General features: G+C 47.5%; 1 protein-coding gene across 2 annotated transcripts in view; it reads right to left on the reverse strand.

Moving 5' to 3' along the window:
• Nucleotides 1–565: 565 nt before the first annotated feature.
• Nucleotides 566–21,970, reverse strand: part of CHD2 (chromodomain helicase DNA binding protein 2) — a 71,382-nt gene continuing 49,977 nt past the window's right edge. For both annotated transcript variants that reach the window (XM_077185546.1, XM_054642445.2), the window contains 21 exons: nucleotides 21,670–21,822; nucleotides 21,122–21,193; nucleotides 19,902–20,051; nucleotides 19,161–19,309; nucleotides 18,555–18,651; nucleotides 17,732–17,824; nucleotides 17,082–17,255; nucleotides 15,983–16,158; nucleotides 14,479–14,520; nucleotides 13,389–13,528; nucleotides 12,549–12,687; nucleotides 12,260–12,410; nucleotides 10,850–10,972; nucleotides 10,398–10,526; nucleotides 9,519–9,659; nucleotides 8,250–8,384; nucleotides 7,221–7,399; nucleotides 6,562–6,661; nucleotides 5,879–6,095; nucleotides 4,817–5,066; nucleotides 566–4,048 (listed from right to left, as the gene is read on the reverse strand). In XM_077185546.1, coding sequence (XP_077041661.1) covers nucleotides 3,715–4,048; nucleotides 4,817–5,066; nucleotides 5,879–6,095; nucleotides 6,562–6,661; nucleotides 7,221–7,399; nucleotides 8,250–8,384; nucleotides 9,519–9,659; nucleotides 10,398–10,526; nucleotides 10,850–10,972; nucleotides 12,260–12,410; nucleotides 12,549–12,687; nucleotides 13,389–13,528; nucleotides 14,479–14,520; nucleotides 15,983–16,158; nucleotides 17,082–17,255; nucleotides 17,732–17,824; nucleotides 18,555–18,651; nucleotides 19,161–19,309; nucleotides 19,902–20,051; nucleotides 21,122–21,193; nucleotides 21,670–21,822 — 3,144 coding nt within the window. In that variant the 3' untranslated portion in view covers nucleotides 566–3,714. The remainder of the gene's footprint in view (nucleotides 4,049–4,816; nucleotides 5,067–5,878; nucleotides 6,096–6,561; nucleotides 6,662–7,220; nucleotides 7,400–8,249; nucleotides 8,385–9,518; nucleotides 9,660–10,397; nucleotides 10,527–10,849; nucleotides 10,973–12,259; nucleotides 12,411–12,548; nucleotides 12,688–13,388; nucleotides 13,529–14,478; nucleotides 14,521–15,982; nucleotides 16,159–17,081; nucleotides 17,256–17,731; nucleotides 17,825–18,554; nucleotides 18,652–19,160; nucleotides 19,310–19,901; nucleotides 20,052–21,121; nucleotides 21,194–21,669; nucleotides 21,823–21,970) is intronic.

Below are 21,970 nucleotides of genomic sequence, written 5' to 3' on the forward strand. Positions count from 1 at the left end.
TTTTTACAATGAGCTTTTATAACTTGGGAGAAATGGCTCCAGTCCCTGCTCTGTGTGGGCCTCAGTGTGAGCAGTGGAGGGTAAAGACCAAACCAAAGCAGCCACTGGATGCCATCACATCCCACCTGGGGAGAGGCACATCCTGCCCAGGAGGGGCTGGGAACAGACAGGGGAACTCACTGATGGCAGCAGGAGCAACACTTCTCCTGAGAAAGGGGAATTCTCCCCAGAAAATGTAAAAAAGAAAATTTACACATCCTCAGAGATCCATAAAACGTGGAGGTGGGATAAACACATCATCATCAGTATCATCCCAGTGAAATCCTGGTGGGTCTGGGTTAGAGAATGTACAGCTCCTTCTGATCAGGTGGAAATTCCCATCTGAAGAAGCTTCCAAGTCTCTATCACCACAGACTGTGAAACTATGGAAAAACAGCCAAGCTTATTCCTGCACAGTGAAAATATCCATGGTGGCTTGGCTGTGGCTGGCAGGAAAGGGCCCTGTGATCCTAAACCAGCCCCCAGACCTGCCACAGGACCCCCCAGAGACATCACACTGGGGCCCTTCTGAAAATCTCAGTAACACTTTTTAATATACAAGAATCAAAAGTACAGCAGTTTTACAATGTAGGAAAATTTCATACATACTATATAAACAACATATTTACATCAGAAATCACTAGGACAGTGGCATTTCTTTCACAAATATAAATTAATATTAATTACTGTTTTTAGTCAACAGGTTTAAAAGTCCGTATTTTTACAGTAAGAGTCCTTCTCTCCCCAGAGGGGAGGCAGAGGTGGGGAGGAAACGGGTGAAAGCAGAAAAATATTTTTGTGTGGATCACAAACCATTCACACAAGGACTTCAGCACTCGGTTCCGTGTCCATTTTGGCTGGGACCACATCGCCTGTCCCCACAGCAAGTTTTGGTCTGCAGGATTTCCACCATGTGAACTCATGACTTTACACCATTTCCAAAGAGGTCAGGCTGAAAAACTCTTTTTTTTTTTTCTTTTTTTTTAATTGAACCCCAGCAAGTTACTGCTATTTTCTGCAAAGAGGCTGGAGGGAATGCCACAGGTGGTTAGGAAGGGAGAGCTGTACCAATGCTGTCACAAACACCACAGAGAAGTTTATGGCTGTGGATGTGTCCCCTCTGATCCCACTCCTGTCCCCGTGACTGTGTTTGGTTATGGTCCCTATGCTGAGGGGACATAAAATGCATAAGTGTGTGTGTGTATGCTCAGGGAAGACTTTCTCCCAAATCTCCTTCTCCAGCTTCACTAAAGCCAAACCCAGCAAACATTCACCCATCATGAGTGGACATGATGTGACTTCAACATCAGGCTAAAGTGACAGTGGGGACAGCTCTCCAGTGGATATGGGTAAAGCTTTTGCTGTTGCACAAGAAGGAAATCCCAACCAACCTCATGCTGGGATGAGCAGAAACCCCCGTATCTCGACACAGAAAATGCCTCTTGCTGGGATTCTCCTGCACCAGCCCTCACATTGGTTGCCAGTATTGCCTTTGCTACACGAGTATGGCACAGACTTCCCACCGTGACAGCACCGTGACAAAAACAGCAATTCTTTTTGCTGCCTCCATTTTCACATTAAAAGCTAATACCTCTGAAAAGAAAGGACCTCTTTGTTGAATACCACAGCCTGCAATCACAGCTTAGTGGGAAACACCACGGAAAGGTGCTCTCTCCACACCTCCCACCCCTCCGAGGGGGACTGTGGAAGACTTGCCTTCACCTCACCCTGCACAGGTAAACACAAGTGTAACACTTTATCAGGGCAGCAAGTGCCCCTAAGGAAACAAAACTGCCCTGAATTCGGTGGAAATCTTGCAACATAAAAACAAAAGGGGAACAAAACACTTCCAGTGTGTCCCCTTGGAGCAGCGGGATGGGGAGGAGTGATGGCAGCAGATTTCCAGGGACACACACTGCATGGAGGAGTTTTAGTGTCAGTTTGCATGCACCTTCCAAGGCACTGCCTGGAGTCAGGAAGCCAGCCCTGAACACCCATCTGCCCTCAGTCCTTTGGGGAAGGGACATCACAGCTTATTAGAGTCAAATACTGGCATCTTAATAGGAGGCCCAGCTTCTGTGCCCTGCCAAACAGGAGTCTGGAACAGCCTGGTCTTTAATACTAAGCTCTGGGTGGTGATGCAGCCCCAGACACCATGCTCAGGGCAGCCTTTGTGGTCTCCAGGGAACTCCAACCTGAAAAATAATCACCCAAGGTGCTTCTGGCCAGCAGGATGTGCACAACCAACCCCTCAACACACCAGTGTCCAGGCTGGATGCTGGTTTGCATCAAATACTGTGGTTTGAATACTTGGAGTGTTTGCCCTGAAGTTCACTGAGCTGGGCTGCATATTCCTCTTTTTCCTCTGCCATGCTAGGCTCTAAGACATTTGCTCCAAGGATCTTTACAGACCAGTCCTGAATTCCTCATTCTGTCCCTGCTCACTGAGGTGCTAAGTCCTCAGGTTCATTTCCAATTTAGACAAACAAAAGGTCTGTAATTGCAGGTACTTTTAGCAATTCAGAGTCACTGCTGACTGCTGGAAAGGTGGCAGGAAGGTGACCATTCCCTGAACAGTGATCACTCCGCTATATTCCTATTTCACTTTGCTCTACCATCCCTTACCTTTCACTTACAGCAAAGGTTTGTGATCACTGCTTTGTGAAGCACAGAGAGAAATGATTTGCCCAAAGACCAGAGACTTTAGTGGCAGGAAGATTAGGAGTTCCAGTATCCCCAGAGCCATCTTTTGATCTTGCACCTCCCAGCCAGCATCTGTTAGTTCCTGGACCACTCAAGCTGCCCATGACAGAAGAGAAGAGTTTTCTTATGAACTCCTGAGCCCTGTCCACTGGGAAATAATGTTCTCACCTCAATTTCTTTCCTGATGGTTAGAAGTGAACTAAGCCTTTTGTTGGCCTTTTTTTCCCAGCTCCCACTTACTCCCAGAGTCAAGATTTGCCAGTTCCAGCTCTGGAGATGGGAGCAAGATCCCCCCACCTCTTCTGTTGCAGGGGACACAACAGCAATCAAAGCAGAGCCAGTTTCTTGAAATGGATAAAGACATGAAAATGGTAACATGGCCAGGAAAGTGATGAATTGTCACCAGCATGGCTCCAGCACCTTTGGAGTCATTCTACAGGGACATCAAGTCCCTCTTTCAACCAAGTTTGGCTGCTGAGGGACTTTCCTGTCCCTCCTTGAACATATCCTCCCATTGCCCCATGCTGGTGACACACAAATCCCAGCCCAACCAGTTTATCCCGACCCTAAAGCAGCATCTGTCACATAACATCAAGTCAGAGCAGGCACACAGCCTTCTGCACCATCCTAAGCAGCATCAATCTGCCTTCTCCTTCTGAGGAAACACTGGCTGGGGAAAAACTCCCTTGGGTCCATTGGACTGAGGAAAACAAAAAACAAAACAACAAATGAGGCAGCAAGGCTGGTTCCATGACAGAACAGTTCAATGGTAAAAAAAGGGAAAGGAAATGGGAATCTAAACCAGAATCAAGAACTAGGGAAAATCTTCCTTCACCCACTCCCCCAAATTCCTCCTTGACCCAGCCAGATGATAGCAGCATGTTCAGAGTTTCTGGTTGCTGGCTTGGAGAAAGCAGCCACCGTCGCACCAATCCCAGTATCTCGGGCGTGCCCTTCGCCCTCTCCGTCGCTTTACGCTTTCCGAATGTTCCAGTTATAATCTGGATTGTTTTTCTGTTCCAATGACCTATCCAGAGGTGACCTGTGATCGAGAGGTGATTTGGAATCGTGGGGGGATTTCTGAGAGGGGGGCGAGCGAGGGTCCGACACCGGAGGGTGAGATGGAGGGAGGGGCTGTTTGTAATCGCCCAGTTTGTCTGTGTGGAAGGACCGGTAGTGGTCCGAGGGTCCTTGGCCGTGGTAGCCCATGGGGGGCCTGTGGTCAGACATCCGCCTGAAATCCTGCTGGTGGTAGTTCTGAGGCCTGAAGTCCTCGGACCGCCGGCGTTTGGAATCGTGGTGGTGCCTGTGCAGAGAAAAATGGACAGAGATCAGCACCCCAAGCCCACTGAGCTGAGGGCAATGTCTTAGGTTGGAAATGGGTGTGTGCATTCTATTCCTATCTGTGGAGCAGTTCCCTTCTTAGTAACCTTCTTAGTTTTTCTTTATCTCTTCCACAACCAATCCTCCCTCTGGGAAATATCTTCTGTTAATGGCCAATGAGTGTCACTGTATGACTGATAAAATTACATCATCCCATTGGGAGAAGCTCTGCCCAGGGGGGAGGAGCCAAGCATTCCTACCTGGATATAATCAGAGATTTGGACCACCACAGGCAGCCTTTTTCCCACTGGATTCCCAGAGGGAGCAGCCATTTCCCACTGGATTCCCAGAGGAAGACCAGGCTCATCTATACTACCACTGGAGGTACTACTACCCTCCTTCAGAGGAAGACTACACCCTTCTACAGCATCACTGCTCCAACAGAACCACACCTGGCACTGCAGGAGGGCTGTAGCCACCATTTCATGGGACTGCTGCCAACACCCTGACCCAGAGGGTGTCGGGTCATATTCTGACTCTGTCAGTGTTGTTTTGTATTACTACATTGTTTATTTTACTTTTTTCATTTCCTCCCCTAACAAAAAACTGTTATTCCTGCTCCCGTATCTTTGCCTTAATCTCAAAATTACACCAGTTCGGAGGGAGGGTGTTTACATTTTCCATTTCAGGGGAGGCTCTGCCTTCCTTAGCAGACCCCTGCGCGTGCAGACCCAGTCAGGCCGTCGCTCACCTGTCGTAGTAGTCGCGGTGGCCGCGGTGGTCGCGGTCGCTGTTGTACTGCTCGTAGGGCCTCTTGCGGGACAGGTTGTTTGGTCGGTAGTTGCCGGAGCTGCGGTGGGGGTCCCCGCGCGACCGCCGCTCCCCGTAGTGGTGGTCCTTGTACCAGTGCGGCTCGTACTGGTGGTGCCGCTCCCCGCCCCACATCTGGTTGCTGTTGCCGCCGTAGTTGAACTTTCGATCCCTCTGCCAGTCTCCTCGGTCTGCCGCGAGCAAAGAGCACCTCTGAGTCTCTGTCATGATTTGGTTTTACTGCCCTGAATTCTCCAAGAAATACTAGCTATTGACACTCCTTTAACTTCTTCCTCCCTAAACAACATGGGTCCATTTTATTCTTTGAATTTCTTTATCGCTATTTCTTTATCATCCTCACAAATCTCACCCACATTCTTTTCCTCACCACATCACCACGTTTTCTAGCCCAGCAGTAAGCACAGTGGCAGTGCATGTTCTCTCCCATCCCCTTTAAACCTGAGCAGTGTTTTGCGGAGATAAACAAAACTCCACAACTTTTGTGAAAGTTGTAAAGCCGGTATGTTTATTACAGTGCTGGGCACATGTGGGAATCATTCCCCTAAAATGACATGCGTACCTCTGGGAACTTCAGGTCTCTTTTTATACCCCTCTCAAATACATATGCATATAATTTCACAATAGGTTCATACATATTCATTTTTACAAATTTTGCGTGACATTTGCCGCTAGCTCTTCTTTATCAGAAAGTATTCCTAGATCAGGTTGAGCTGCTCTCACAGCAGTCTCTGTCTCTCTCTATCACCTTCTGTCTCCCCCCGCCTTATCTCTGTCCTTCACTGAAGCAGTTTCTCTGAGCCCAGGCTTTTGCAGTCAGACTACACAGCAAGCTACATACTTGAAGATGTACATTCTACCTAAATCAAAATGGATTTCTACCCTGGAAGATTTCCACTCTGCCTCAGCAGCCACACCCAGAAGGATTTGTGTCCAGGAGCATTAGGTCAGAAGGGAAGGTTTCTCCAGGCCTCCCAGTGCTCACCTGTGTTGCTGAAATGTCTCTTGTTTGGGTGGCCATAGTTGTCCCGGGGGTGGCCGTGCATCTGCTGCTGGGTGTGGGAAGGGGGCATGTGGATCTTCTGGGAGTGAGGATTGTGAGGCACATGGGACTGGGACATCACGGAATCACGGCTGGAGCCGGAAGGCTCTGGGCGGAACGGCTTCTTCATGCTGGACATGTCCTCCTTCTTCTTCTGCTCCTGCAAGGTGGAACAGAGGGATACAGCTCAGCTGCTCTCCCACCAGAAGAGCAGGACTGTGAGCAATGGCCTTGTCTGCCAGGCTCTGGATTCTCCTGCCTCTTTGAGTTGAGCCAACTCTGTGCTCAAGAACAGCACAAACGTGGTGAAGGACAGGCTCAGTTTGGCAGCTCTGCTTCTACACCTGACCTCTGCAGGGCAGCACGCCCAGGCTTTTCACTCCACAGGGCAACTGAACATCACATGCCACACCAAACAATGCTTTTGCTTGGTCAGGACAGCCAGGACAAAGTGACCAGAAATGCCACATGAAAAAGAAGGCAAATGCAATCAGACTGTTTAGATGTTGAGCAAATCACAGTGCCAACAACAAAGAACACCCACAGTAAGAGGCAGAAAGAATTGGTACTTCCAGTGCAGCAACTTTTAAGGACAGAAATCAAAGGGAAAGCACTTCAGGTCTCACCTCCTCTTCCTGTGATCTTTTCTTATGAGCCATCTTGTAGAGTTTGTGTAGTTTTCTGGCATCAAATTCTGTGAATTTTGACACAAATATCCATAGGTTCCTAGAAGGACATGAACGTTTTCTGTTAAGTGCTACAAGCAGCAGTTTAACTGCCAATGACTTCCAAACCAACATCAAATTCCTTCTACCCTTTCTGGAAAACAGTCTCAGCTCAGAACAGGATGATCAGGAGGGCTGGAACCACATTCTTCAAAGTAAAATAAAGAGGTTTGGAGTGGTTTGTGTGATTTAGCTTTGAAATCAATTTTAATGAAACCAGGACAACTTGAAGAGAAAACATTTGCTTGGGACTGGTGATGGAAGACCATCCCTGGAAGTGTTCAAGGTTCAGGCTGAATGGAGCTCTGAGCAACCTGGTCTAGTGACCTGTGTCCCTGCCCATGGCAGGGGGTTGGAACTGGGTGATTTTTAAGGTCCCTCCCAACACAAACCATTCCATGATTCTGTGATTCTGTAGACTGAGTGGACCAAAAAACACAAGATTTCACAGGTTAAGTAAGAGGCAAATGGCACATCCATCCACAAAAAAAAACCAGCAGCCTCTGACTACCATTTCAAAATATCCTAGAGCAGCTAAGGAAAACAAAATGATCCCTCACCTTCTCCACAGCTTGATGTGGTCCTGGTCAGTGTAGGCTTTAAGGCACTCAGAGATGCGATCACCGATTTTCAGGAGGCAGTTGCGTGTGTGCTCCAGCTGTTCTTGGACTGTCAGTCCCTTATCAGGCTTATCAAGTTGCTTCAGTGCTTTTTTGACTGGTCTCATCCTTTCCTTGCACTTGAAAGAACAACAGAGAGAAGAATGTGATTAATTTGGCGGAGGGCTCTACATCATTGCCCCGTTAATCGAAAAGAAGCTCGTTTAGCTTTGTCTGGCCATTAGGCAAGGAGAAATCGGCTATAAAATAGCAAATTGTTAGACAAGCTGCAGACAATCATCAGTAAAAGACAAGATTTTCCCCACCTCCACTGCCCCTGCCTTTTAGGAGGGAACAATTTGCTTTGCAAGCAGTAACCACACATGGTCTGCGCTTGCACAGATCCCGTGGCAGGCAGGGAAGTGAATCCAAGCCTCCACACACTGAACCAACCACTCCAGCTGAAAGACTGCTGAATTCAATCCTGTCCAATCCCATCTTTGGTCACTTTAATGCTTGCTTTTACCAAAACTAGCAGACATGAAATGAAAGCACTGTGTTTTTCAGCACATCAACACCACGCACAGATAAGGAATCAGACAGGGTTTTTGACTGCTTGCCTGGATCTTTTGTGCATCACAGAAGCAAAGTTAAAGAAAAAGACAAAAAACCCCACAGGACCTCCAGCAAATACAGAATTCTCTCAAATTGCATTGAGAGAACTTTTCGGCCAAGGAGAATCTGCCATGACAACTTTGACTAAAAGGCAATTTTTACAATGAGCCTTGTGGGCATGTTTGCTGGGAGAGCATTTACACAGCTCTGCACCTCCAACAAGGTCACCCTCAAAACTCCCCTGCATTTCCTTGCCTGAAAGAGCTTCAGTGGCTCCTTGGCTTCTACAAGAGAGGGAATGTAAGGCTACAGGGTGTTCTGTAACTTCGGTGGGCTCTCAGCACTGCCCTCCCATTTCCCAAGGAAAATACTCACTATGCTGAATGTTTCTTGGTCCAGATCATCATCCTCATCTTCTCCAATGGGGATTGGCTCACTCCCTGCAGTGATGTGGACAGGACCCTGTGATCTCTTCCCTTTACTTCCGGATTTGGCCTCGCCACCTTTAGGCTTTACAAGGACAAATTACACACATCACGCGATGAGCCAGGATGGAGGATCCCCAGTGACCCAGCTAACAACCTCCACACTGTTGTTACTGGCACTTGCTAAACCTGGGCACTGTTCCTACAACTTTCCTCCCAAAATCTCCAACTGTTGAGCTGCAATGGCTCTGTTTAGCTTTATGTCATCCATGAGGGAGCAGGGAGAAGTCAGAGCCAAGAGTTTGGACATGAATACGATATTCACGCTCATGGGGAGAAACCAATGTTGAAGACTTGGAAGAGAGGTTAAAATAAAGAGTATCTCTCCCCTGCAAAGGACAGAACTCAGGGTAGTCTCATATCTACAAGCATCTGCAATTTTATGTGATATCACTAGTTCTCAAATCATGGCCCGATCATGTACATTTTTAACTATATTACTTACTTGCAGTCAAAGCCACACCAAAAATCTCTGGAAAGCAAACTTTCCCCTACATAGGCAACAAAACTTCTTAGTTTGCACTTATGACCTCAGTGTCAAAACACACTGGGCATGTAGTACATACCTGTTCCTTGGACAGGTACTTCAGGTCATTATTATGGAAGCTTTTACCCCCCTTCCAATTTGCACCCAGCCTCAGGGCAGTTGTACCCAAAATTCAAGAGACATTTGAGTCTCCAGCATACCAGTGATGTTGAAACACTCATTCTGTTGAGTCCTGAACAGTGACAATGACAACTTACAGTCTTGATGGTGTGGACACTTGGGTCATTTGGGTGAGTTTAAATTAAAGGGGAATACAGACAAGGACCTGCCAACCCTGTGATAAATCACAGCTGGACAGAACTTTGATCTGAGTGCTCCAGGCTCTTTCCTTAGCATCAGCTCTGTGGCCATACCCATGTCACAGGGAGAGCTGTACTTTAAAGGCAGCCTGACAAAAATCTCTTCCGTTTTGGTCACATTCCATGAAGCTTTAGGACATATTGCCTTTTCTACTTTTTATGGCCATTCAAAAGGGCTGAAAAAGGGATACCCCCTCACCCCACGGTGCTACACTGATGTCTCTTCACACAGGGCCTTTAATTAATCCAAAGTCTCACAGTTTGTCCTGCTCAGGGTCTTCCCTATCATGCTGCTCCTGTAAGTACCACATACCTTCTCTTTCTTGTCTTTTGTCTTCTTTTTCTCTTTATCGCTTTCCTTTTCTTTCTTAGACGATGTCTGTTTTTCCTTGTTCTCTTTGTTCTCTTTCTTCTTCTGTTTCTTTTTCACTGGGCTCTTGTCCAAGCCATCCTCCTAAAGTATCAGTCATAGCACAAAGTTGGAGTCCCTCACCTCATGTACATTTTCTTCCATAAAACATCCTTAAAACACAGGCAACTTTTGAGGTCCATCCAGATTTACCCTCACACCTCTTTAAGCCGACATCGAGCCCTGCTCAAGCAGCTGCCATCCCCCCAAAGGTGACAAAAGGGTATGAAAACCAGAGCAGCCCCACTCTGTGACAAGCTGGCAAGCTGCAGAGCAGCCCTGCTCTCCTGTGCCAGCTGCACTCCAGAACGATCAGCCCCTGAGGTAGATACTGATCAGCACACGAACAAAAAGCCTCAGACTGCAAGCCAAACCACTCAAAGTCTGAACATTTTCTAAGCAACAGCATGACCTTGGTAAACTCCAGCTTCACCACGGGCTGACGTGCCCAAAAGGAGAGGGAAACAATTCTTCTTTCTCTCCTTTATAAGGGCAACAGGCTTTGTCCTGAGACAACCTTTCCCCTGAGTCAATGTGGGGATGTTTGTGGCCATTCTGGGATGCCCCAAATCCCTTAAAGCACTGAGCTAAAAGAATAGGTGGGATAGGTCCTTCTTTCACACCAATAGCTGTATGGGTGGTTTTGTGAGTTTGCCAATCCTGTGGGAACTCAATCTTAGTGCCTCTGACTCTGGGGGCTTTGCTGGGAATATTTCCCAAGGTGAGGTTGGGCAGTAACAGCAGAGCCCAAGGAAAAGCCCCTTCTCACCAAGGCTGACCCACCTTGACTTCACCCTCTTCTGACTGGTTGTCTGAGTGCCGAGGAGAGGAGAGTTCATTCCCATGCTCATCTTTGACTTTGGGAGCCTTGTTCTCTTTCTTCACTCGTGGTTTCCTCTTCTTTAGCTTGCCCTGGTAAAAACAGAACAAGTCAGGGAAAGCAAATAGCTACAGCTACTTCCTGAGGACAATTCCCATCTCCTGAACATTGTGCAAACAGCTGCAGGTCCTGCAGGCTGGCAGGAAGCCTGATGAGCCCAAATCCTTCAGTAAGAGCAGAAATAACCTGCCCCTTATTAATTATCATTTAAATGAGAATTATCACTATGTAATCAGACAACAAGTCCATATTCCTTTATAGAAATGATATCTGCTGACCTGGGAACACAGGGTGTCTCCTGCCATCAGCCAACCACTCCCCCTGAAACCCTCACAATCAAGCAGCCACATCTCACCTCTTCCCCATCTTTCATGTTTTCTTTCTTGTCCAGATCTTTTTTCAGTAGTTTCAGTAGATAATCAACTCGGGTCTGGAGCTGTTTTCCCTGAGGTTTCTTATCTGTCTCAACTGGTAGGATCTTTGATAAAGCAGAAAAAGAAAAAAAAAAAATATATATATATACCTGTAGGCACAAAGCTTGACAAAAGATTTACACATTAACAGCAGCCCTTCCAGGCCCAGCAAAGGGCAGAAGATGCTGCACCTTCTGGGGGAACAAGAAGGCTCAAGCCTTCCTTTCCCCTGTCCCTGTTTGGCCAAAGGCAAAGCTCCTAGCAAGCAAGCATCCCTCCCCTTGGAATCCTGCACAAGTTAAAGGATCCCAAGGCTTGCTCAGCCTTGCAAGCTTGCTAAGTTCTCTTGAAGGAAAAAAACCCTTTACAAGCTATATTTGGGACTTTGAGTTGCAAAACTGAGTCCACTCGCCTTGACACCTCAGATTTGTTTGTGGCAGCTTGGTCACAGCAGCCCAGTCACTCTGGTAACCTGAGACATTGCTACAGCAGGGGCACAGATGCACAATTCTTAGTGGAAAACAAGGCTGAAAGGTGACACTTTGTGGAGGAAATAGCTCAGCTTGCCAGCTAGGTTTGCTTCATACTTCACTGGAAAATGGGTGGCGTGTTTCAGGCAGCTGTTTCCATTGCAAAATGCCTTCCTGAGCTCCACACATGGAGGGCTCTCAGGCAGAGCCTGATCTTTGCTAAAAGCACCAGCAGGGATGTCAGGGGAATGCTGCAGGCTGGCAGCAAAGCTGATGTGGAGACTCCCAGTGCTCCTCAGCCCTGTGCTGCAGTTTCCACACTCTTTCCACCACACTGACACAACGGATGGTGGATTATTTTTAACCCAGATCATTTCAACATGGTGCCTGTAAACTGTTCTTGTGGGGATGACTGAGGAACAGAGGAACTAGATGGAGGCTTTCCAGCTGGCTGTGCTGCCATTCCCAGTCGTGTAACCATACCCTCGAAGCTAACACGGACCAGCCTTCACATAAGCAGTGTCAAATCTGTGAAAAATTATTTCCACTCAGAAATTCACACTCAGCTTCTTGTGAGATGCTCAAGGAAACATCAAGTCACACAGCCTCTTCCACCCTGTGCATGGAACCACACATGTCAGCACTGCCACTTTCTGCCTGCATCAGTTCAGTGTGGTTCACCTGGTACTGCCCACCAAACGACACAACTCTGCTTTCCATCCAGCATGCAACACTCCATGAAGGCCACTGTTCTCCTCATTATCATTGATCATGGTTTTTGGAGTAGTTACAAACACAAACATCTGTTTCTGGAGTACACGAGGCGTGTTTGCTACGAGCACTGCAATGGACCCGATGGAAGCAGCAAGCAAAGCCACCTACCTTATCAGACAACTTCAGCTCCGGGTCCGTTTTAATCAGCTCCCAGTTTCCATACCCATGCTCGTAAATTCCCACTAACAAGCGAGAATCCTCCTCCACTCCCCAGTCTACATCAAAATGAGCAGCTTTGACACGGCACGTCAGGCGGTACCTAAAGGCATTTCAAACACGAGCTGCTTTTAATGCTGTGGAGGACAAAGCAAATCCACACATCCAGGCTATTCTCTTCCCACTACAAAATCCAAATTCCCTGAGCCTCTTTCTGCATTGCCTACTTAGCCAAACTCACTTCTTCCTTTCCTCTGGGTCCGAGGGAATGGACTTGTGCAGCATTTCAAACTCCTCTTCGTGCTGGATGATGGATTTCACATTGACTTGGACACCAGAAATCTTGATGGTAGGACCTCGTCTCTTTCCAGGTCCTTTCCCTGCTCAGCAATAAAACACAGCATTAATTAAGGGAACTCTTACAGAAGGAAGTGTCTCTGTAAAATGGCTTCACAGACAGTGATCAAGACCTTGCCTGCAACCTCTTATTTAAATATAAGGCCCAAAATATAAGTTTTCTTCCACTAACTCACTTAGATCTGCAATTTCAACACCTCCCAGTACCATTTTCTTAAAAATACTTCTAAGTACACTGTAGCTGTTGATTCTGCAGTCTTGGTCAGCTGCAACAGGCAGAGACCCAGCAGGAAATCTATCCCTGACTCTGTATGTCCAAACAAACAGCAAAGAGCAGCCAGACAGAGAGTGGGTGGTGATTCCAGCTCTGGGAATTGCTGTGGACCCAGCTTTACTGTGGAGTATACAGCACCAGTTTGATTTCCAGTTAAAATAAGATCTGCTTTGCTTTGTGGCCCAGCATTCAATGAACTGGTCACTGCAGCCTCTCCCCACAAAAACTCATGTCCAGCAGAAGCTGACAGACCCAAGAGGCACTTCCAGGCTGAACAGAAAGCTCAGGGGCTCCTCTCCGAGGGTGAGAGCTGCCTGGCAGAGATGGGGTGGTTTAAGTGTGCTCTTGTTCATTGCTTCACAATGTAGCCTCCCTGTCCAGCACTGGAATGGTTTCCTCACAAGCTCCATGGAACACTCCCAAAACCACCCTAACAACCCCCTTGCCTACCTTCTGCTGGATTTTCCTTCAGCTGCTCCTCATATTCCTGCATTGCTGACACACAGCTGTTGTGGATGAGCTCCCCTAAACGCTTCAGGTCAGCCACAGACTTGTCCACCAGCTCAGCATCCCGGGCAATGCACTCCAGCCTGGGGAACAGGGACAGTTTTGTGTGTGATACAGCAGCTCTTCTCTCAATCATTTCCTACTCCATTGTTTCACAGCTCAGTGCTGTACACATGTGAATGTATAAAACATGCACAAGTTGAGTTCGTGCAGGAAACAACCCAGGTTTTGTCTTTTTTTTTTTTGTCTAACAGCTGCAGTGCAGATGTAGAAAAACTGATCCAATCCTCTGGATTTTTTAGTACCAAAGCAAAGGTGAGAACTGTCTCTCCTGGGGGCAAAAGGGACCCTCTGTGACTGTCCAGTACTCCCTCAGGCTTTTCCAGTTCCACATTAACTCCATTTGATGGTCCAAAGCTGCCATCTGCTGTCCCTTTTGCCTGCCTGAAGTTAGTAACATCAAGACTCACATGCAAGCCTTGCATTTCATACCAGGAGAGCAGAACCAGCTAAAAAGGCACTGAAGTTCTCCTATAATACATTCAGGGAACTCTGCCTCAGCCCTGAGACCTTTCCAGAGCCAGGGCCCTGCAGATCCATGTTTAAGGATGATGCCTCTCTTTGTTTCCCTTCAGAAGGGACAGAGCATGGAAAGATGCTCCAAATCCAGTCCTGAGGCTAACGTGCATAGAGAAGCTTGGCAAGTGTTTTGGGTAGCATTTGTTGTTCTGACAGCTGCTCCCTCTCCTCTCTGGGCAGAGTGGGAATGCCCCAAGGGCAGCACTGTGCCAGCAGGACCCTGCTGTGTCACAGCCTGGCACCACCACTGCTCCAGCTGGTTTTCAGCCAGCATTCATCAGTGCCCATCAACAGAGGCACCAGGGAGTGCACAGCAGAGCTTGGGGTCCGTGGCAGGACAGCAAGGCTTGTGCTGTCAGTGCAGGTTGTGTCAAACACCCAGAGCAATGTGTGCCTGGAGTGCTCAATGTGCCTCCATGGCTCCCCTCTGGAGCAGGGCCAGGCTGGGACTCACCTTTCAAGAGGCAATCCAAACTTCTTGTAAGCCTTGATAAACCTAAGGAGAAAAAAAATAAATTAAAAAAACTAAACTAGCTGCCATAAAAAGTAGGTCCAACATCAGAAATATGCTTGAATATATTAATTACAGCCTGTCACATTATCACCCTTGCATTCCCCACTGATCAGCTCAGCATCCCTCAGTACTGGGAAGCCTCATCCATTGGCCCCCACAAAGAGTTTTGTGACCTTGGCTGAAGAAGAACACAACATTGTCATGAATGCTGAGTGTTTGACAGATGAGGGGTAAAAAAAAAAAGGAGAGTGGTTACTGTAGGGCAAAAAACAAAATAGAAGAAAGCATTGGCTCACACCATGTTGGTAATTATTAACTTCATTTTTCCAGGAAGAAAAGAGGCATTAAATCAATGTCATTAGTAATTTTAAAGCTTGGGCTGTAAATGTAGCAACCCATCACAGAAGATCATCACAGAAGAGCCAAATGTGGTTCAATCCATCACAGAGGTTTGCAGATGAGGTTTGCTATTTATTTTCGTGTCTTATTTTTATTGTGAAAATCCCTGCTGTGGCTAACACATCTTTAGAGCAAGAGTTGCTGCAATCAAACATTGCCTTGAGCTGGGAGTAGACACAATGGCTACAACTACAGGTTATTTTTTAAATTAATTAATTTTCTGCCTTCTTATTTTCATTTTGTATTCTTTCAGCCCCTTTCTGCTACATCACAATAACCTAAATGGCTGTTATATTGCATATTATAACATGTCCTCCTGCTCCATGGTTTCAAGATGGTTATGGGGCAGCTATCACAGCCCAAAAACTCTGTTATCTCCTGCTTAAAAATACACCAGCTCAGAGATAGAGAGTTAAGGAAAACTCATAACTCCCTCTCTTCCATCTTTGGCTGAACATCTGGGTAGAGCTGTAAGACAAAGATCTCTGGGAAAGACTCAAGAATTAGAAGATAGGAGAAGAAAACAATGCTCTGAAATGCAGTCTCCAGCTGACATCAGAGACTGACACATTCAGATTAACAGGACCAGTGCTTCTCATGATGTCATTTTGCCAGAGCCTGCCTTTCACTGAGAGCTGAAATCAGCAGGATGACTGCCAGAAAAATGTCAGGAAGACCAGAGCCCTTGGCTTCTCCAGCTCTGCAGCTCATGGCACCTAAGACCTCACAAGTTATACAGCATTAGCTCCATCCACTTGGCCCACTAAGGGCAGTTACAGCGTGGATTAATTTTAGGAAGGCACCAGTTTCACTGTAGCCTGACTAAAGACAATCCAGTCCACTCTACACTGACCTGAATGTTAAGGTGATCAGCTGGGATCAAGCTGAGCTATATAAAGGTGCAGAAGCTGTGCCAGTGAACCAGCTCTGCCTAACCACTGACGTGCTTACAGGTGAGCACATCCTGGATTAATCTGGGATTTTCCCCACCTGCATGGGATTTCTATATTTGTCTTCTGAACTGTCCCCTGTGCCCAGCACTGACCTCCTGATTTCAGCATCAGTAAATCCTTCCACAGTGTCTTTTCTGACGCTCCGAGGGCGTCCCCGGCGCTTGGGTCTCTTCTCGTCGTCGGTGTCGTCAGTCTCGCTTTCTGACCCAGACGATCTCTGAAGCCTTCTCTTGGTCTCTGCATCAGATTCACTGTCATTTGTCTGAGCCTGCAGGTACCAGAGAAACAGCAGGACACTTTTAACAACTGCTCATCTAATGAGCTGACAACCTTTTCTGTCCCCAGTGCACTGGCACTATTTAATGGGCTGTAAACCACCTGAGCATCCGTTCCTGAAGATGCAGGAGCCCATGTGGCCAGTCCAGAGAGGCTGCACACCTTTGCAGCTCCCAGCTGGCTCAGGCTGTGGTGGTCATCCTCCTTTTACAGCCACCAGTTTCACAATTTGATCTATTTTTTTTTTTCATTTTGATCTACTAAGAGATGTGAAAATATTGATTTCCATGTGTTTGTGCCACAGTCCCTCAGACTATTTTGAAAACCAGGACACCTCAGAAATTAATCTGGATTCATCCAACATGAATTATCCTTCTCTGTGTTTTTCACATCAATGTTTTTCCCCAGCTCACCCCATAGAACAGTTCTAACCCCTTAAAGTCCCATGTCCCAGCAGAGCATCCTTGCACAGTCAGCTTTTTTTTGGACTGGGGTAGATCCCATTACATAAAGAAGAACTTGGGAAGACACCATCTCTTTTGGTCCTCAGGATCCAGACTTAGGCAAGAGCCACTCAGGAAGCTAGAGAGCCCAAGGAAAAGAACCAAAAAATGGCAAAATCTGCAGCAAAATCCAATACAATTGGGTACTTTGCTTTGTGGTCACTACAGATTATTTTGATTTGTCTGCTAAGGTGAGATAAGTTACACCAAGTCCAGTCTGGGCCCTCAGGCTGCCTCCCAAACCACTGGTGCAATGCACAGTGCCAACAAGAGATCACTGTGCTACCTCTGTGCTTTATTCCAACCAACTTTGGAGGAGGGAAAGATGCTCAGATGGCAGGGAGGCTTCCCCTGAGCATTCTCTTTGGCAGCTCTCTCCTCCAGCCTCTCATCCCCTCAAGATGGGCTGTACCTTTTTCGTTGAGCTCCGGATTCGAGGCAGCATGTAGATTTCCTCCAATTCTTTCTGCCTTTCTTCCTCCTCCACCTTTTTCCTCTGCTCTTCTGGAATGATATCATCCCAGTCCTTCTGGGACCGCTCATCCAGCTCTGTCTCTTCCTCCTCCATGGTTGCAAAGTTGGCGACCTTTTACAAGCAAAGGAGAAGTTTTAGCAATTCCCTCTCCTGGCAGGAACACCCCAGAGCTGTCTGCTAAGCCTCAACTCCTTCTCCACAGGAATTCTGCCAACACATCCATAACTACTCCATAATTGATCCCTATGCCACTACATTCCTGGCTCCTTGCCCTTCTTTGGACTAACAGCTTTTGAGGAAGTACGTGCAGTTTAAGGAGTACTGCTGAGTATTTGTAAATTATTGGGTTTGTTTCCAAATTTGGTAAATTCTGCATTTTATTCACAGCCTTCCAAACCACTTTCCTGAAATTAAATTAATACCTACCTCGGGGGGGGGGTTGGAACTGGATGATCTCTAAGTTCCCTTCCAACCCAAACCATTCTGTGATTCTGAGATCTCTGCGAGGTGCTCCTGCCTGTTCCTGACCTCAGGGTGTGGGGAGCCACACTCCCACATCCCAGCACAGAGCCTGGGGGTGTCCATACCTTGAACTGTGAGAGCAGCTCGTCGGTGGCACTGGTGGACACCTCATTCTCCCGCGTTTCAGCCAGACGCAGAATCTCGTCAATGTCCATCTCCTGCCAGTCAGGGAGAAGGAGGGATAAAGCAGAGGGTGCCAGGCACAGCAGGATGTAAGAGGCTTTGAGAACAGGCTGGTGTGCTGATATGAGCTAAATAAAGTGCAAATATCTGCAGGGTGTCATCCCAGAGGGCAGGGATGAACTGTCTCAAGTGGGACAGTGAAGTACAAATAAGGTGACAACAGAAGGAAAGGACCATCAAGGCTGGAAAATTTGTGGGGAAAATTTCCAGGCAGTGAGATGTATGAACTGTAGACTGTCTCCCTGGGGAGAAGCTCTGCTGCTTGGGCCATTTAGAGAACTGGTCAAAACACTCCATGCTAAACTGTCAAGCAATGTTGCACTCAGGCAGGAGAGAGCGACCTGTTCACTGCACTGTGCTGACTCCTGCCTCGCTCAGAACCACCAAAAAAGGTGCTGAGCAAGTGCTCAGAAGAGGCAGGGAGAGGAGCCTTCAGCAGGCTGTGCTGTCACTAGCTAATAATCCCCAGAAGGCAAGGGACTCCCTGGGTGACCATTACCATTTAATCCCCAACAACAAGGCTCTCCTCATCCCTGATCCCACAATCCCAGACTCTGCTTCCAGCTTCTCCAGACTCCCACATGTCCTATTCACCAACTTGCTCTCATGCACAAGTCAAGAACAAAGCAGGAGCAACCACACACAGTCCTTCTTGCAGACCTGGAGAGCACTACAAGCTGCTATGTGATTTCAATTTCAAACTACCTGAGGCTCTGACTCTTCCCCTTCCAGTTCCTTGAAAAGATCTTCAGCTCCAAACTTCAAAATAGCTGTCAGCTCCTCTTTGTTGAAAGGATTTGAGCTGCAAGAGGAGAAGAAGGAAAAGATGTTTTGAGCTGTTCAGTCAGAACTGCTACAGCACAAAACCATACCAAAGTTTTTCCCAATTGAAGCAAGGAGTAAGTTTTCTACCCAGCACCATAAAAAGCTTTGTTATTATTCTCTTTCCTGCTCCAGCACAAAGACTGCAATGGGAACCACCTCCATCTACTGGGGGAAATGAAGAGAATCTGAGGTCACTGCCAAAATGCAGCTGCTCCACAGCCAGGTTCCCTCAAACCAGGATGATCTCCGGGTGAGAGAAAGAAGCAAAAACAAGGAGTGCCCTAAAACTAATTTTAAATTTCTGTTCGTCTTTATCCTATGTATCCAAATAAATGGCTGCAGAAGCCAAATCAGTGGAAGCTGCCATGATTCATTAGCCTTCTGCCCTGTACCCTATCAAATAAATACTGGGAAATGCCAGCAGGGGAGGGAGGCTGGTTATGCCACGTGTTCCAGACATTTCTGCCTCCTGACACAGCCACGTACTTGGATCTCCCAGAGTTGTTGTCCAGAACAGTCCTGCCAGTGGTGTCCATACGCTGGATAACCAAATGATCCAGCACCATTTTCTTCTTGGCTCTCTCAATGATCTCCTCCTCCACCGTCCCCTTGGTGACCAGGCGGTAAATGTTCACCTGAGAGGCAAAAAGAGACCACAGCTATTTCCTGCACAGGCTCTGCTGATACAGCAATGCATCCCTCAGCTGTTTTCACTGGGCTGCTGACATTGTCTCTTCATGTGCAGATGTGCTTTTTCAGAAGAAAAACAAACACATTCTCTCTGTATCCAGTTAAAATAAGGATAATTAACACAGATCCTGTGGTGTGCCTAAGCACAGAGCAAAAATCTTCTGAAACAATCGCTCTAAATTCAAACTAGCACCAAACTAGCTTTTCACATATCTAATAACCCCTGGAAAAGGTGGATGTTCTACTTTTTAAGTTTTTCAGGGCAAGAAAGAACAGAGTCCACTAGGACTAGGCTGAGAAGTGCAATGCCATGGGCTGGGATCTGGGTATGCCCAAAACCAAGAGAAAGACTTGGCACCTGGCAAATCTGGGCTGCTTTTTGTCTCCTACTTTTTAAATGAGATTCCCTTGGGCAGCACTCTCTGGAGCAAGGACTGGGACAAAAAGCCCATGTTTTCAGAAGCTTTGGTGAGGTGAGAGGATGTTTAGGTGCACACACTGAGGCCACAGTGAAATAACCCAGGCAGCTCTCCTGACCTGCTTCTTTTGTCCAATCCGATGGGCTCGGGCCTGAGCCTGAAGATCATTTTGGGGGTTCCAGTCCGAGTCAAAGATAACAACAGTATCAGCAGAGGCCAAATTAATTCCCAACCCTCCAGCTCTTGTTGACAACAAGAAACAGAAGTCCTGGGAAGGAAAAAATAAAAACATCCGTGAGTTAACCAGCTTGTAACTGTGGGCATAAAATAGCAGTGGTGACTCAAAAGCTGTAAAAGGGAAGGCTCTGTTGCACTCATGCTTCTTAAAGCAGAAACAGGATTTCCTTCCCATATTTCCTTCCCTTTCCTGTTCATGCAGGCTGAGCAGCACCAGTCTCTAAGCCCAGACCCAGGGTGAGGCAGTGCTGGCCCAGTTGAAGGGATGAATCAATATGGGAGAGCAACACAAGCAGCTCAAGGCAGGGGTGCCTTGTTGTCACTTCTGAAGGTCAGACCCCATTGCTCACCAAGCTCCTACAAAGGCAGCAGGCAAACTTGATTTTTGCTGCCTGAATCCTGTTAGGAGTGAGATCAGCAATGAACAGACTGTGCCATCTTAGAGCCAAGATGCCTGAGCCCCCATAGATGTCCTCAAGACAGGGAAAAGGGCAGGTTCTATGGGCTTTCTTTCTCTTTCCCCCTCACACTTCCTTTTGTTAACTTTCCCACAACCATGATCTCTCACAATCCCTGTGTGAGCCAAGAATTCTGCTCCAGCCCAGGCTCCTGGAGTGAGGAAAGGTATTTCTCACAGCTGGGCTGACTGACACAAGTGTCTTGCACCAGTCACTGTGAGTCAGCAAGCCCAGATGAGAGGTTTCAGATGCCCTCTCCTATTACACTGGAGACTTTCACCTCCAGCACCGGACTCCAGTGCCTGCCAACACCTAAAATCCTTCTTTTGCCTCTGTCATTTCATATTCAAAACCAGCTTCAGACTGGAATCACTCAGCAACCATCTCATTCTCCAGACCAACAGGGAGAGAATTACTAAATTTTGGCTCTTCCCAGCCTCTTCAGAACTTTCTGGAAACGTGACTTGCCGCCCTTCTTCTTGGATCTGAGAGATTTCAAGCAATATGGCTGGCTGCAAAACCTGCCATATCCATGTCTTTAAAGGTACCTGGGCTCCTGTGAAAAGAACTGTTCTGAACTAACCCCCTGGTGTCAGTGACAAGCTGTGGCTCAGCCACAAACCCTCTGCCCAGCCTGTGGTACCTCGGAGCCGTCGGCGTTGAAGTGATCCAGCGCCTGCTTTCGGATCTCCCCCTTGATCGAGCCGTCCAAGCGCTGCAAAAATCAACAAAAGTGATCAAAGAGAGAAGGTAAAGGAGCCCTGAGGCACTGCTGCACCCGAGTGCTGCCAGCCCTGCAGCCCCCTGTGCTGCCTGCAGTGTTTAATTGTTAAAAATAGCCACCAATTAAAAATAACTGTGCTGTGTCACAAGGGCTGGGGGATGCTCGGGGAGCAGGCACAGGGCGGGTGACACCGCGGCTCCCGTTACAGGCTGCCAGCCAGGCTCTCTGTGCTCACTGTCCTCGGGGTTTATCACATGACACAGCCAAAACAGGGCCTGTCAGAGGAGTTTTGCAGAGATGGGGCCACACTGAAAGGAAGGGACATCCCAGTTCCTTCCAGTAAGTGCCACCTGTAATCCCAGCCACCAGCCTCTGGGGAACTCAGTGACTCCCACTGCTCAAGCTCCCTCCACTTTTGCCCACACTTTCAAGGGGATCCCACTGTTTTCCATGCTGATGTTTCTCACCTGAAAAGGGTAGTGTTTGATAGTCAGGTACTCTGCCAAGATGTCCAGCATCCTCACCATCTGGGAGAAGATCAGCACTCTGTTGCCTCTCTCCCGCAGCCTGGTCAGCAGCTTGTCCAAGAGAATCAGCTTTCCACTGCTCCTGATCAAAGACTGAAGAAATAACCATCATTTCCAATCTTACTCTTATGTACATCACACAGAGACCTGCACAGACCTGCTCCTTTTGGGGTCATTCATCTCTTGTACATCTCTAATCTAATCATCTGGATTTACACAGCAGAGTCCACACTCACAATGA

The sequence above is a fragment of the Agelaius phoeniceus genome, chromosome 13, assembly GCF_051311805.1.
Source record: "Agelaius phoeniceus isolate bAgePho1 chromosome 13, bAgePho1.hap1, whole genome shotgun sequence".
Lineage (NCBI taxonomy): Eukaryota > Metazoa > Chordata > Aves > Passeriformes > Icteridae > Agelaius > Agelaius phoeniceus.